Here is a 17,412-nt window from a genome sequence, read left to right on the forward strand (position 1 = left end):
AGGAATCTAAAAAGTAGCATTAATTTTCAAGATGTCTGGAGAATTGAGTCCTCTAAAAACACAATGGGATACTCCTTTTCCTTTAGAAATAATCCTGCAATTCTCAATTTAACTTTGTCTTTTTGTAACATGTACTTTGTCAATCATTTCTCGAAGATGTCAAAATTTTTTCCTATTAGGGAAGAAGGATCAATACTGTTTTTTTTTTTTTTTTTTTTTTTAAATTGTGCTTTAGGGTGAAGGTTTACAGAGCAAATTCATTCAATACTTTATACACAAATTGTTCCGTGACATTGGTTGCTACCCCTGCAATGTGTCAGCACTCTCCTCATTACCATTCTGAGTTTCCCATTTCCATTTGTCTGGTTTTTCTGCCCCCTTTTCTGCCTTCTCGTATTTGCTTTTGGGCATATATTGTCCTTTTGGTCTCGTGTTCTAAGGGGCACATTCCTCACATGTGTTATAGTTTATTTATAGGCCTATTATTGGGCTGAAAAGTGATCTCCAGGAATGGCTTCAGTTCCAACTTAGAAAGGTGTCTAAGGGCCATAGTCTTGGGGATTCCTCCAGTCTCTCTCAGACCAGTAAATCTGGTCTTTTTTTAATGAATTTGAATTTTGTTCTACATAGTTTTTTTTTCCTTCCACTCTTACCGGGTCCTTCTATTGTGATCCTGGTCAGAGAAGTCAGCAGTGGTAGGTGGGCATCAATACTGAATGCTGATAAGGGCATTATCATTTTCTTACCCTGAAGAGTATCCTGAAAGCCTCCAAACCAATTATTTAACCAAAAATGCTGAGATATGGGGACCCAAATTGGAATTGTATATGGAACATTTCCCAGGTTTTTTTATTTAATAAAATAGTACTTAATCATTACAATAAAGTTAGTGGGAGCCAGAAATTTAGGATGGAGAGTTACTAATTATTGTTCACTAGGAAACCCGTGAGCATGTGTACTGAATGCACGCATGCATGCAACCAATATTTAAAAAATCCAGAGAAAAAGTATCTCTATAGTACCTCAAAGAAATGTTAAAACAGCCAATAGAAAAATCTGACACTATCACATTTCTACAGTCCATTATTTTTTAAACCATTATCTAGTGGAATAATGGTTTCTAAAGGACAACTGATTCAACTAAATATTAAAGGGGATACAATTAGACTTTTGCTAAATAGGATATTTTTTTATTCAGTGGCACAGTGGTTAAGAACTATGGCTGCTAACCAAAAAGGTCGGCAGTTCAAATCCACCAGCTGCTCCCTGGAAAACTTATGGGGCAGTTCTCCTCTGTTCTATAGGGTTGCTATGAGTTGGAACTGGCTCGACGGCAATGGTTTTTTTTGGTTTTAGTCAACAATCATTTATTGAGACAATAAGGCATTACGGTTAAGAGCATAAACCAAAGAATCTGACCGTCTAGGTTACAATCCTTGTTCTACCACTGACTATTCAGCTCGATGACCTTGGGTAAGTCATCAAATCTTTCTGTGCCTCAAGGTTCTCAGAATTTAAGGGGGACAGTAACAGCTATCTCACAGCCTTGTACTGAGAAATCAATGAGTTAATGTATGTCAAGTGAATAGTGACAAATTTTTTGTACTAATAGGTTTGATGTTATTACATGATGATAACTATGATGATGTGGAGAGTAATGTCAGAGTGCTGAGGATGCTGTGATGAACTGCTCCTGTAGGGCTTCTAAACTTACATAAAAATAGTGTCCACTACGTCATATGGCCAACCACAACTTTCACTTACCTTTGTAATGCCAAGAACAACATCTATGGACGTAACAAAAGGATTTGATGACCCAGTTAACTCACATCCAACCACCTCTGGTAAAGTAAGAGAAATCGGCAGACCAAGCATAACTGCTTCTGTTTCAATGCCTCCAACCCCTAAAGTAATACACAGGTATATTAAAGACAGGACTTTAAAAACAAAGGAGTAACCATACTACCTTAATAGACATCATCATCATCACTCCAATCACTTCACAAATGGTGGTGCTGTGCCAGGCACTCGGCAAATTTCTTTTCATAAATCCTCTTTTACCACATGGCTTATAAACCCTTAAGGATTTTTAATTTTGTTGCTGCTATCATAGATGAGAATACAGCCTCAAAGAAGCTATAAAGACCTATTTATGTTCTTTAATGATTTCTCACATTCCCATTCCAAAAAGGAAGAAAATATAGTCATTTACTTACCCCATCCCAGAATCCCCAAACCATTCACCATGGTTATATGAGAATCTGTGCCCACTACACTGTCTGGAAAGAGGAAGTCCTTTTCTTCAAAAACCACTCTCGACAAATATTCTAAGTTCATTTGGTGTGCCATTCCAGTTCCAGGAGGGATTACAGCCACATTCTTAAACACTCTTGAACTCCACTATATTTTATTTAAATTTAAGAAATACAAGAGTTAGTACATTATATGAATTTATGCACATATGATATAAATATTGACAGTGAAAATGTCTTAGCGACTGTGCAATATGGTCAATTCCAAGTTTACAGTAATAAGGAAAAAACGAAACAAAACAAAAAACCATTACCATCAAGTTGATTCTGACTCATAGCAATGCTATATGGCAGAGTAGAACTGGCCCATAGGGTTTCCAAGGAGTGGCTGGTGGATTCAAACTGCTGACCTTTTGGTTAGCAGCCAAACGCTTAACCACTGCACCACAGGGCCCCTTAATACTAAACCTAAATTTATTAACTTTGCAGATTATTACAATAAAACGAAATGACGCCTAAGAAAAATGTTCAAATACTGTAGTCCAGATAAATGATATTCCAACTGTATTCCAAGGATTCTCAGGGATGGGAAGAAGGGAGGGCCCAATGTAAAAGGCCCTCCAAGCTCACTTAAACTAGAGTCATTCTGTTTTTACCTTTTTTTATACACTGGGGTTTCCAGTAAGATTTTATTTGGGGGAACAAAGGGGTTCTATTGCTATAAAATCTTTAAAAACCACTCAAGATATAAAAATCATACCTATTAATATTTTTATAAATTTCTATACAAAATTTCCCCCAAATTATTTATACCTTGAAAAATTGAAGCCTCTCTCGATTTCTGCCAAATTCTACTTCCTGATTTTTTAACACTGTTTCAGGTCTAAAAGGAAGAAGAGCTAGCATTAAATGTATATATTACAAGAAAGACTTGCCTTATATCTTTCAAGTCTTCATTTTTATGCACATATATATAAACATATTAAAAAAAATCTTTGGAAGAGCAATTTACCACACTTCTTAGAATCAGTTATTTTCATTTCCAACAAGGAAGTTCTACTTTAAATAACATGCTAGGAAGCAGTGATTATTATTTTACTTGGTATAACAGAATCATGTCCAAAATCACATATTTTACACTATACAAGATTTGGCTGAAATCATAATAAAAATAAAATGGTAAGCTTTGCATGTACATTTCTACCTACTTTGCTTATGTGTCAGTTAAACCGGGAGATGGGTGGTGATTACATAATGAATTATCACTATGTAGCAATGACAAACAGCTCAACATCATTTTATAGTTTAAAAAGAACTTTTGGCAAATATCTTTTCATCTCACCCAAAATGCCACTTTATGTATTAAGTGGCAGTTCACATGGATTATAAACATAGTTTACATGAATTATTTAAGAGAAAAAACAACTCATCTCCAAAAAGTAAATACAGAACCATTTTTATCTAATGGGTATTAAAAAAAAATTATTTATTTCAAATAGCTTTAAGCTGTTCATTACACCTGCCAGCTGGTGACCGGAATATCAATATAACTTAAATTATACACATCCTCCAGGGTCCAGATAATTATAGTTGTTTAACTGTTAACATTTTAAAAAACAAAGACTACTTTAATAATTCATTGCTGAGTGACTGTTTGAAGTCATACCTCATCTCAGTGAGATTTCTCTCAGGACCTCAGGGGACACAGTTTTCCCAAAGCCACTGCAATTACTTCCCTTTTACTAGCACTTACGGCTACAAAGTGCCATATAAACATTTATTAGTTCATAAGCCTACTTCAAACTAGGTAATGATTTCAAGTGCTAAATGTTATGCTTTCAACTTTCTATCCCTCAATTTCTTGTCTGAGTCTATAATTAACACTTCACTGATGCATTAAGGAACACAAAAAAGTTACTATTTTCACAAAGCCAATATAACCCATCTAAATACTCTGCAATGTAAAGTCAAAATTCAGGGGAAGTGTTAAACCCAACTGGATTTTTAGAAATAAAAATATACCAATTAAGCACTTCATACTCCATCAGTTATGAAAAGACAAACAAGCAAATCAAAGCTTTTTCACTCAATAGATCTTCCTTTCCAGGAAATTAGTTTCTTTATAAGAAGAGATGTTAATCTCAAAAGTCAACATGCCCCTAAGAATAAGGACAACTAGATAGCAGAAAAAAAGGAGTGATTATATAAAACTGTCATAATTATAATTAGATGGCAAAGAAACCACAGATTACACTGCCTTCTTGAAAGGAAGAGTACATGAGTCGTTATAACCCTGAGGCTTTATAGAAATACTGAGCCCAAAATTTTAGAACTAGATAGAACTTGAAAAATCGAGTTCAAAGACAAATGAATTAATGTATTATTTGGCACTTAGGATAAAATATGTGTGGATATTATTCTTAGCTATTTTAAGTCTTAAATGTGTTCATTTTTTTCAACTTAAAAAAAGTATAAGGACTCTAACATCTCTTTATTCAAAAGTTAACTAAGTTGTTTTGGAAACTTTGTAACATATAAAAATTTAAACAATAGCACTATTTTTCTTATTTTGAAAAATTACCTATTAGGAAATCTAACCAAAGCCTAAGAATAGGATTCTTTCCTAGGCAGGTTTACTACCTTCCATAGTTCTATGCAGGTAATCATTTATGTAAAAGGGCTCATCTAACATATATGATAATATTCTTAACATACACAGAGCTCTTAACGCAATTTACAAATAAATAAGAAACTCCCTAGCAGGAAAAGCAAAGTATAAGTAGGGAATTCACAAAAGAAAAATGAATAATAAGCATGTGAAAAATGGTATAAATTCACTAAGTTAAAAAATTCACACAGTTTAAGATGAGATCACATTTTTCTGCCTAAATGTAAATTAAATATATTTACAGACAAATCTTAAGAAAGGTTTGCCTTCTAAGGAACAGAAATAGATAATGGTATTTAGATAGAGACTACCATTTTAAGTAACTTTGTTTCTTTCAGTACAATGGGGAATACATATTAATACCCAATTCAGCAGAGTAAATAAGGCAGTATGACCGGAATGAGGCGGGTGAAAGGGGAATAAATGCGATTTATTTAATTAAAAAAACAACCTGGCTAATAAATATTAACAAAAACAATTTCATACTCAGGCACTGGTTGCAAATGAAAAGGACACAGAATGGGCGTGTTCTCAATCTGTGCGGAAAATTTTCCTGAGTTTTGGCCCAGTTCTCCAGAATCGCACGATCCTCGACAGGTAGTCTGGCCTCTGCAGGGAAGCTTCTTAGGCTGCACTTTAAGCGGAGAGAGCTTTCCTGCTTTCTGCAGGTCACCACCTCCAGGATTTGGAGCATTCTGTATTGCACTATCATTCCAAAAAGGAAAACAAACAAAACAATTTAAAAGTGACAGAAATTTAGCTTTTCAAAAAATGCACACTAGCAACGCTATCTGGAAGTACCCGACTGAATGTTCGAAGGTTAATATATCGTTTAACTTAGGTATCAAAAACAAACCTCACATTACAAAAAAAATAGAAACAGGTCATTTAAATTTATGGAGATGAAAACAGAATTCTAAGTGCCCAATAAAATCGTTTCATATACTTCTGTAACAATTTAAATGATTTGTAGCAAGTACTGAAATAGATTTTTGTTTCCATCTAACAACTTTAAAAAGCTCAGAGCCATAGCTTTAATCTAGAGATAAAATCTCTCATGGGTTATAATAAATTGTAGTCTTATTCTGTTACTCCAGAGAATGTAAAAGACAGCTGGTGCATGGCAACAGAAATGTCTTCTCTTGTTTGACCTTAAAAAAGGGGGCCTTAAAAATATAAGAAATTTATTTCAGTGGAAGGAAAATAGAGCTCTAGTGGGCTCAGTTGTTTTCAATCACCAATTAATTAAAGATACTCATGGCTCACATCTTAAGAGTCCCTCTGGAAGGTAAGAAGGGTTAAAAAAAAAAAAAAAGGAAATGAAGACTGAATTCAGGTATCCACTTCAAAAAGCAAGCTCTAGGCTCATATATTTCTATCAAACATGGCAGCAAAAGTACGTACACAAACATAAACATAATGTTAGACTGTTTAAAAAAAACCAATTCATAGACTTTTAAGCAGTTTTTCTTTTCATACACTAGTCAATATTAAATGCAGCATACTTTATAGGGCAAAAATTATCTCCCTTTCCTCTAAACCATACACTTCCAGTGGGTTGGCTACCAGTTAACTTGCATAGCTGTCTTTATAAATATCTGTAAAGAAGTACCATTTACTGAAGTCAATTTGTAAAGAATGGTCAACCGTGAGATCTGCTGGACAGGCAGGATGAACTTTCTTAGGATCACCTCCAAGGATTTTCACTGCTTCCCTCATAGCAGCAAAATCCACCATTGCCGGTATTCCACTACAAAATAAAGAATGATCCAATTATAGTTCTAATTGTTCTTTTACATACGCTTAATAAATGATTAACATGCATTTATTCATTTTCATATTTTAAAGTATCCCTTTTTAGTTGGCATTCGTGTTTGATAATGTACAAGTTATCCAAAGTTAGATGCATCTGGTTTAATGAGAATTAATACTAAATATTATCTGAGAACTAGAGTTCTCAGAGGGGAAGGTGCCTAAAAATAATACAAGAGATGATTTTTTGAGGCTGTTATGGATTCAACTGTTTCCCCCAAAAATGTGTGTCAACTTGGCTAGGCCATGATTCCCAGTATTGTGTGGCTGTCCTCCACTTTGTGATCTGATAACCCTATGTGTGGTAAATCCTAACCTCTATGATGTCAATGAGGTAGGATTAGAGGCAGTTATGTTAATGAGGCAGGACACAATCTACCAGATTAGGCTGTACACTGAGTCAATCTCTTTTGAGATACATTACCACCAAGTAAGCAGAGCCAGAAGTGGAGTGTGTCCTTGGGACCCAGGACTCCTGTGCCGAGAAGCTTCTAGACTGGGGAAGATTGATGGCAAGGGACCACCCCCCAGAGCCAACAGAGAGAAAGCCTTCCCCTGGAGCTGACACCCTGAATTTGGACTTCTAGCCTCCTAAACTGTAAGAGAATAAATTTCTCTTTATTAAAACCATCCATTTGTGGTATTTCTGTTACAGCAGCACTAGATAAGACAGAGGCCATGAGAGGAAGAGGACTTCAAGGGAACTGCCTCTGGAATCCTTTCTCCAGCCTTCAATTTTATGACATTCCCTTTTCCTCAGCTCCAGCCCCTTCCAACTCAGTGCCTTCTTGGTACCCACAATAGCTTTTGCAATTTTACATTCACCCACTCAACTATGTAAGAAACATTTACCAAATGTCTTCAATGTGTACAAGGTCAAAGGAGACATCATTCCTACTCTCAAGGAACTTGAAAGGAAGATAAAGTAATAATTACAGAAGAGTTATCATAAGTGCTGTAATAGCAGCATATACAAGGTACACAGAGCAGTGGCATACAAACCAGGTTTGGCAGGTAGGTGAGGAGAATGTTCTTATTTGTCTAGTTAACTCCTATGCTTTCTTCAAAACTCAGCTCAAAGTTAACTCTTCCAGTAAATAATCCCTGGACACCCTGGGTCAGGCAAGGTCTTTCAGGGTATGGCAGAGTTTGGATTTTATTCTAAGTGTGATGAAAGCAAATTGGCGCATTTGAAGGAGGGGAATGATATGACCTGGTTAACCTTCTTACCAAGGTGCTCCATCTAGTGTGCAAAGAGACTAGATCACAAGTATAGAAGTGGGGATACCAGTTAAAAGACTACTGCAGCTATAATCAGGCAAGAGAAAATGGTGGCTAGAATCAAGATGACAGTGGTGGAGATGGTAAGAAAGTATTTGGATTCAGGATATATTTCAAAAGTACAACCAACAAAACTGTTGATAGACTAGCTACAGGGTATAAAGGAAACAGAATCAACGATGATTCCTAGATTTTTGGCCTAAACAAATGGGAGACTAATGGTGCTATTCACTATAATGGAGAAGGCTTGGAAAGGAATAGATGAGGTAGGGGTGGGAAATCAAGTTTTGCATACGTTAAGTCTGAGAAGTTTATTAGACAGTTATGTGGAGCCGGTAAGTACGCAGCTTAAGCAAAAGCAATTTCTGAATAAATGGTATAAGAAATGGGTGCCTATCTTTAATGAATTGCTTTAGTTTAGAAAGGGCAGTTTTCTTTTCTAAACAAACCTTCAGAATTGGAAAACAAAAACAAAACTACAGAGCCATCCATCAGTTAGCCTGAAATTTAAAAAGAGAACATTCTGAAAATTCATTCATGAAAAATAAACCTCTCACTCACGTAAAATCTTGAAGAAGAACACGGGCAGGAAAAAAGGGCACTTCAACATTGCTTTGTTTGGTTTTCCAGTCTAAAATGTTCATAACATCTTCCTTTTTCATTAAAAAACCATCACAATTTCGTACAGCAGCTTCCAATAGGACCCGTATTGAGTAAGGCAGAGCATCTGATTCAAGAGAAAATATTAGTATTAATAAGGGAATAATTGTAATTACATATTGTAAAGCTTACAACAGCAAAAAGTTAAAGACAAAGATGTATTGTTTTTTTAATTTAAAAAATTTCATTTTTTAGTCTAGTAAACATGAACTAAAACATCATTCATGTTAACACCATATTTTCTATAACATTCACTTTTGCATACATAAGCCCAAGGCCCTGAAAAAGCAGAGATAAAAACCTTCACATGAATTAGACAGGCCCATAAAACAAAATGAGACTAAAGGGGGATACCAACCCAGAGACAAGAACTAGAAGTTAGGAGGGGACAGGAAAGTTGGTAATAGGGAACCCAAGGTTGAGAAGGGAGAGTGTTGACATGTTGTGGGGTTGGTAACCAAAGTCATAAAACAACGTGTGTACTAACTGTTTAATGAGAAGCTAGTTTGTTCTGTTCTGTAAACCTTCATCTAAAGCACAGTTACTCAAAACAAACAAACAAACAAAAAAACCTTCACATGAGAGGAAATATGGAGGATAGTGTCAGTAAAACACCACCATGAGGAAGCAATCAGCCATATCAAGAATGTAGGGTGTCCTACAAGATACAGAACCTTGTTTCTTCAACAGAAAAATGGCACGGAAAAAGGAGAGGAGGGCTATTATAATAGATTAAATGACAAAAGACAACAACCAAGTGCTATATGTGGACTCTGAATTCTATTTTGAAAAAACAAATTATACAAATATATTTTTGAGACAACGAGAGAAATCTGAACAGGATTGGGTTTTAGATTTTATTAAGGAATTATTATTAATTTTGTTAGGTATAATCATCTCATTGTGATTATTACTACTATTATTTTAAGTCCTTTTATACCTCAGAGATCCATACAGAAGTATTTACAGGTTTTAAAAAATGGTAAAACATTTGGAAAAAAAAAAAAGACTGTGGGGTCTTAAAAGCTTGCAAGCGGCCATCTAAGATGCATCAATTGGTCCCAACCAATGGAGTAAAGGAGAATGAAGAACACCAAAGACACAAGGAAAGTATTAGCCCAAGAGACAGAAAGGACCATATAAACCAGAGACTTCATCAACCTGAGACCAGAAGAACTAGATGGTGCCTGGCTACCACCAATGATCGCCCTGACAGGGAACACAACAGAGTCCTGGATGGAGCAGGAGAAAGGTGGGGTGCAGAACTCAAATTCTAGTAAGAAAACCAGACTTAATGGTCTGACTGAGACTGGAGGAACCCTGGAAAGCATGGCCCCTGGATTCTCTACCAGACCAGAACTAAAACAATTTCTGAGGCCAACTCTTCAGACAGGGATGGGACTGGACTGTGGAACATAAAGTGATACTTGTGAGGAGTGTGCCTCTTAGCTCAAGTAGATACAAGAGACTAATGGGCAGCTTCTGTCCGGAGGTGAGATGGGAAGGCAGAGAGGGTGAGGAGCTGGTTGAATGGACATGGGGAATCGGGTAGAAAGGAGGAGTGTGCTGTCACAGTATGGGGAAAGCAATCAGAGTCACATAACAATGTATGTATAAATTTTTGTATGGGGGAAAAAAAAAAGACCAGTAAAATGTTAACAAATGGCTAAGTACATCGTGGGTCATTATATTATTCTACTTTTGTATATTTGAACATTTTTAGATACATAATTTAAAGAATATGAAGTTGTAAGTAAAGAGGAGAAAGGACTACAGAATCAGAAATGAGATTCAAAGCCTGGATTTGCCATTTACTCCAAGTATGACCTTCAGAAACTGACTCAAGTTGATGCAATTTCTCATTTAAAATGGGAATGCCAGCTACCTATAAGAGATGTAAAGAGTATCTTAGCAAACTTACCTCATTCTGAAGCATAATAAAGTCCTAAAAACCAAGGGGAAATATCTGGGGAGTGGGAGAGGAGGAGGAAGGGGGAAATTTTTAATAGAACATTTCGTGATAATGAGAAAAAAATTATCACAGAAGAGATTAACCTGGGGTTTTTGGATAAACAATCACAGAAATATTAATTTTTGTTTATAGTATCTTCATAAAAAGCATTTCATGAGATTCCTAGTTAAACATGGTAAATACCAGCAATTATCTCCACTCTCAGTCCTAAAATCCAGTAAGATGATGGTAAAGAAATAAAAAAAGTTATAAACCCACAAGAACAGATAGGCAGACGAGAAACCAGCACAATTTTGGAATAAAGCGCATGGATGACTAGTAATGGACTGAGCAGAATACAGCACAGAAAGCTGAAACTTAAACGTCTAAAGGCAACCAGAAACAAAGACTAGGAATCAGAATTTCCTATGATTTCTTAATAGGAGCATTAGAAGCTAGAAGACATTGGAACAATACCTACAAAATTCTGAGTGAAAATACTGTCCAACCTAGAAATTTATACATAAGCAAACTATAAATTAAACATGCAAGGTCTCAAAATTTTACTTTCTAGACATCCTTTCTTAGGAAGCTATTGAAGGATATGATCTATAAAACAAGAGGATAAACAGTGAATAGAAAATCCAAGAATCTAGGAAATGGAGTTTTCAACACAGAAGAGAGCAAAGAGACTCTCCCTCATGAGCAGCCATCTAAGATGTAACTATTGGCTTCTACTCATCCAGAACAAAAGAGAAAGAAGGAAACCAAAGACTCAAAGAAACTAGTCTACAGGACAAATAGTCTACACAAACCATGTCCTCATCTACCCTGAGACCAGAAGAACTAGATGGTGATCGGCTACCACTACTGACCATTCTAATCAGGGCCACAATAGATGGACTTTGATCAAATGGGAGTAAAATGTGAATAGAACCTCAAATTAATAAACAGAACAAAACAAAACAGACCTACTGGACTGGTTTAGATTGGAGGACTACCTGAGACTATTATCCTGAAATACTCTTCAAACCTTGAACTGAAACTAACCCCTGAGGTCACCTTATAGCTAAATAACAGACTGGCTCAAAAAATAGAGTATCACCTGTAAGTACTGCGCTCCTTTCAAAAATCACCTACATGACACCAAACGGTCAAAAATTACTTTAAAACACAGATGAGAATGTTAAGAGGGCCGGGAAAGTAGATTAATGGAAATGGAACAACCAGAACGGAAATAATGAGAATGTTCACACATTGTGAAGATTGTAACCAATGTCACTGAACAACTTGTGTAGAAATTGCTGAATAGGAACCTAAACTGCTGTATAAACCTTCACCAAAAATGCAATAAAGTATTATTAAAAAAACAAGATAATAAAAAAAGACTCTCCTTAAGACAACAGCGGGGCGCCAAGCCTACACTGCAATCAGTCTCTAATGGAGCAGAAAGATGGAGTCCAGATGGGATGTTGCCAAGAGAAAGGAAAAAATTAACTGATAGATTACATGATGTATTTATACTGGGAGAGTTTAACTAGTTTTCTTTTTGTTTGTTTTTAGAGAGGGTTTGGAAGCAAATTATGTATTGATAAGGATGTAGAAAACTAGGTAAGCAAAAAAAAAAAGAATCATTAATATCAGGAAAAACACAAGGTTGTATGAGAAATGAAATACAACCATAGTTTACTACATGGGCTGGCAGAAAATATTTAAAGTCATAATAATATAAACACTGTATGATGATGTAACCAAATAGTATGATGGTTATACTAGAGAGATATATGTAAGGGAGAAGAAAAGTCCTGAATTCTCATTTTCCACAGTAGAAAGTTAGTAAAGTCTAAAATTGAAAAATCAAGAAACAGCAGTATAAGCAAGGCTATTTAATAATACAGAGGAAATTACCAGAGGAAACAGCCAAGAGAACTGAAAATGGCATTTTCTGGGGAGTGAAAACTGGGTATAGGGCAAGGGGTACTGTTTTGGTTATAACCCTAGTGGTCCTACTGGTTTTTAACTCTATCGTTTTGAAAATTAATTAATTATTAAATTAAAACACAATTATCAGGTAAAGAGTGCTATGAGAAAAACTAATCACAAGTGTTAACTAGACATTCTGTCATTAAGAAGCACTAGCTATGATGAGTGAAAAAAGCCAACTGCACTAGGTTACATACCGTATGATTCCATTTATATAACATTCTTGAAATAACAAAATTATAGAGATGGAGAACAGATCTAAGGTTGGCAGCATTTAGGGATGGGCGAGTGGGAGGATGTGTAGGTAGCTATAAAAGGAGAGTATAAGGAAGACTTGTGGTGATAGAACAGTGTTGCATCTTGAATGCAGTGGTAGTTATACAAGTCTACACGTGTACACAGAACCACACACACACACACAAAAGAGTTCATGCATACACAGTGAAATCAAAATAAGCTCTGTGGATTGAATTAATGTCAATTTCCTGGTTTTGATACTGTACTATAGTTATGTCAGATGTCAAGGTTGGGGGAAGTGAGGAGAGGGGTACAGGGGACCTCCCTGTGCATGTCTTTACAACTAGTGCTCTCTTGGATGCCAACCAAAAGGCTGGTGGTTCGAACCTACCAGCCGCTGAGCAGAAAGATGTAGCAGTCTGCTTCCATAAAGATTACAGCCTTGGAAGCCATATGGGGCAGTTCTACCGTCTTGTACGGCTGCTGTGAGTTGGAATCAACTTGATGGTAATGGGTTGGATTTGGTTTATACAGTTCACGTACAGTTTCCTTATATCTTGCAATTAATATTATTTTTTAAATCAGTTAATAATTAATTACATTAAACTTTCCCTGTTTAACCTACTGTTGGTTTCTTTCTCCTGATTGGACCTAAAATGCTATTAACATACTAAAGATTGAACTTAACACATATTTTCCATGTGTGTCACCAGTACTAAACTGTGTGCCTTCTTTAGGACAGGGATGCCAGCTTAGCCATCTTTACTTTGCCAGAAAGATTCAAGTATTCAATAAATATTAGCTCAGTAAATTAATAGTGTTGTTGAGAGATTCATGCACCAAGTACAAAACTGGTTTGGATTACTTATGTCTCTTCTAACCAGGAATTTCTAGAATTCTATGACTCTAGAGAGCTAATACTCTAAGCATAAAACCCGTTGCCACCGAGTCGATTCCAACTCATAGCAACCCTATAGAACAGAACTGCCCCACAGGGTTTCCAAGGAGTGGCTGGTGGACCTTTTGGTTAGCAGGCAAACACTTAAACCACTGTGCCACCAGGGCTCCCCTCTAAAGCACAGGTAATCAAAAAAACTAGAAAAGTCTGATAATTTGTGTGATCACACTTCTGAAATGAGCTGATAACAATATACACTTTGGATCAATTACTTAGTGGAAGATCCAACAGGTGGTTCAGGAGCTGAAAAAAGATGCTGAGGTCTGCTATTTTATACAAGAAGCAGGTGATAAAAGGTATGCCCAGGTTTTTAGGACAGCAGACCCTACTATTCAAGACTGAATGGCTAATCCAGGGTGGAAAGGAGGAGTGTGCTGTCACAGTACAGGGAGAGCAACTAGGGTCACATAAAAACGTATGTATGAATTTCTGTATGACAGACTAACTTGAGTTGTAAACTTTCACTTAAAGGACAATAAAACTAATAATAATAAAAAAAGACTAAATGGCTGCTACTAAGATTAGGCAACACAGTGGCATCTCAGTACAGAGGTCACAAACTGTTGGCCTGCAGACATATTTTGTCAGACCTGCACAGAGTTTTGATATTTTGAGATTTAAGAGTTTTAACACTTTTAGATTTAGTTGCCAACATTTAAAAACCAGAGATTTTTCACATGAAAATCCAAATTTCTGGCTTCTTAGGATAAAAATCAGAAAATTTTATAAACTGATGTCACATTTCTGCTGGGACTGAGTAGCACCTACCCTTTACAAACAGCATCAGCTCTCCTGTTTGCCACAATTCTGGGGATCATTTCACTTGTTTACGTTGCCTCTGTGGTCCTTGTAAGCATGAGCTTATAAGTTTTACAAGCACAGACTTCAGAATCCTAGACTTTTGTTCATTTCTCCTCCACCACTTAATAGGTAATGGTATTTAGTAGTGGGACACTGGCCAAGTGGATATATAACAGAACTTATAGAACTAGATACAGTAACACTCAGTAAATACTAGCAGTCTTAGTACTGCCATTATTATTAAGCTAGGCAACAAAATGATACTGAGGGGAAAAAAAGTGTTGGCCTTGAAATCAGAAGGTCTGAGACCAAGCTTTCTCACTTAGAAGATACGTGACCTTAGGCAAATTACTTAGATTCTTAGTCTCATTTCCTCATCTGTATAATATGGAGATAAAGCTATTTTCCATGGCTACCATGAAGAACCCTGGTAGCACAACAGATAAGTGCTTGGCAACTAGCCAAAAGGTCCGTGGTTTGAACTCACCAGGCGCTCCACAGGAGAAAGATGTGGCAGTCTGCTTCCGGAAAGATTTATAGCTTTGGAAATCCTATAGGGGCAGCTCTATTCTGTCCTATAGGGTTGCTATGAGTCAGAACTGATTCGACAGCGATGGGTTTGGTTTTTTGGTTTTTGTACCATGCAATGAAGTAGTGAAATTAAACAGATAACATAAAAGACTTTGTTAATTATAAACATGGAAAAGTTCATGGTAGATGATGAAACCACCTAAAGGGAATACTGATCTTAACAAGTGGCTAGAAAGCAGGCTTTAGATATAAACAGGGCAGACAAATACAGCGACTGAAGAAAAGGGGAAACATTCAAAGACTGGAGCCACTGGTACTTTAGGCCTGCGTGAAGCCCCAAAGAGGGAATCTTTGGAGTCCACACTGAGAAAGAAGACCTAGAGGACTAAGGTAAGACCAGCTAGGGCAGCCTACAGGGTAAAACTAAAAAACTTGCTCAAAGCCAGGGACCTGGAGAAAAGATTTGGAATCTGTTCTAAAAGGTCCCATAATCCTACCAGACCTGGCAACAGAATTAACTCATACCCAGTCTGACTAGAGTCAAGGTATTATTTCTGTCTAATCTGAACCAGGCTGGATGGGATCAATTTCCAAGAAAGGAATTTTGCTTTTTTTTTTAATATTGCCACTGAGAGTCTAAGAAAGTAGAAAAAGAGAACAGATTCCTGCTTCTTTAAGAGTTTTTTTCACTCACTGACAAAGGTTGACAAAAGAAGACAAATAATATCCATTATTGATGAAGGTGCAGAAACACATACTGTTCTCTTTACTCCTGGTAAGCACGTAAACTGGCACTATTTGCTAACCTAACAGACATACTTCATCGTGCCTGTCCAAACTGCTACCCATAAATAGACAGTTCCCAGAGTCCTGTAAGAGCCAATCCCTTGGCAACAGCCTGGTGAGAAAAGATAGATACACAGGGACCATTAGATTCTTCTCTCAGGAATTTGCAATCAGGACACAGAGACACTGAGCCAGATAGGTGTTAATTTTATTGTTTTAGTTAGGGACTGAGGTTGCCATTTGGGGCAATGTGCAAAGCAAGCAAGCAGAGGAGGCTTGTCTGCAAAGAAGTGGAAGGAGTAGAAGAGGGGGACAGAAATCTGAAGCCTCTGAGGGAAAAAATAAACAGCTTTCTTAATTCTAGCCCACTGCCCATCTTCTTAAGATATAGCCACATCTCACTGGCTTAGGAGCTCTGAATCATTACAATAAATCCTTTCACGTGAGCTAGTGGGGGGGTCTGTTCCTTGCAACCAAAAGGGCAAGAAATTGGCAATCAAAAGCAGAGTTGAAACCAAGACTCTGGGAGAAAATGTAGAGGATTGGTATTTCTGGCTATGCATGGGATAGTGGGATCATATTAGGTAAAGGTAATCTTTGTAACTTTATGTACCATGTGTACGCATTACAAGCGAAGTATTTCATTGCTTGCCCTACCCTTTCCAGCCCTTTCCAAAGAACTTGCACAGAGTCCCTGGCGGAGAAAAGATTAGAAAACATACTCTTGTCCCTTCCAGCAAGGTAACTGGACCAACAATGGAAACCTAATAAAACCAGCCAAACTAGGTTAACACAATACGTGAAAAAGTCACCTAAAGGAATAGTCTTAACTGGCTGGTAAGCATAGAAAGAATGGTCAGCAGTGGCTACACTGGACATTATATGAAATGAGTAAGTAAAGTGGGCCATCAAGTAGATATTAAAAGAAATAGGGATAAATACTAAATAGGCAATAGATAAGTGGTATCTTTGGTGAAGGGGAGACAGTATACAATACTGGGGAAACCAGCACAACTTGTACAAGGAAAGCTAATGGACGCTCCGTAGACACATCCAAACTCCCTAAGGGACTGAATTGCTGGGCGGAGGGCTGTGGGGACCATGGTCTCAGGGAACATCTAGCTCAACTGGCATAACAGTTTATAAAGACAATGTTCTACATTCTACCTTGGTGAGTAGCATCTGGGGTCTTAAAAGCCGGTGAGCAGCCATCTAAGATACTCCACTGGTCTCATCCCTTCGGGAGCAAGAGAGAATGAAGAGAACAGGATACAAGGAAAAGATTAGTCGAAAGGACTAATGGACCACAGCTACCAAGGCCTCGACCAGACTGAGTCCAGTAAAGCTGGATGGTGCCCGGCTACCACTGACTGCTCTCACCGGGATCACAACAGAGGGTACTGGACAGAGCTGGAGAAGGATGTAGAACAAAATTCTAACACACACACAAAAAAGACCAGATTTACTGGCCTTTAGGAGACTGGAGAAACCC

At 37.0% G+C, this 17,412-nt stretch overlaps 1 protein-coding gene across 2 annotated transcripts in view; it reads right to left on the reverse strand.

The window, feature by feature from the left end:
• The window catches only part of IREB2 (iron responsive element binding protein 2), a 45,166-nt gene that overhangs the window by 20,768 nt on the left and 6,986 nt on the right, over nt 1–17,412 (reverse strand). For both annotated transcript variants that reach the window (XM_004387466.2, XM_023741662.1), the window contains exons 3-8: nt 8,575–8,740; nt 6,533–6,670; nt 5,407–5,625; nt 3,066–3,135; nt 2,217–2,400; nt 1,765–1,904 (exon numbers count right to left, since the gene is read on the reverse strand). In XM_004387466.2, coding sequence (XP_004387523.1) covers nt 1,765–1,904; nt 2,217–2,400; nt 3,066–3,135; nt 5,407–5,625; nt 6,533–6,670; nt 8,575–8,740 — 917 coding nt within the window. The remainder of the gene's footprint in view (nt 1–1,764; nt 1,905–2,216; nt 2,401–3,065; nt 3,136–5,406; nt 5,626–6,532; nt 6,671–8,574; nt 8,741–17,412) is intronic.

This window comes from Trichechus manatus, unplaced genomic scaffold (assembly GCF_000243295.1).
Source record: "Trichechus manatus latirostris isolate Lorelei unplaced genomic scaffold, TriManLat1.0 scaffold00186, whole genome shotgun sequence".
NCBI lineage: Eukaryota > Metazoa > Chordata > Mammalia > Sirenia > Trichechidae > Trichechus > Trichechus manatus.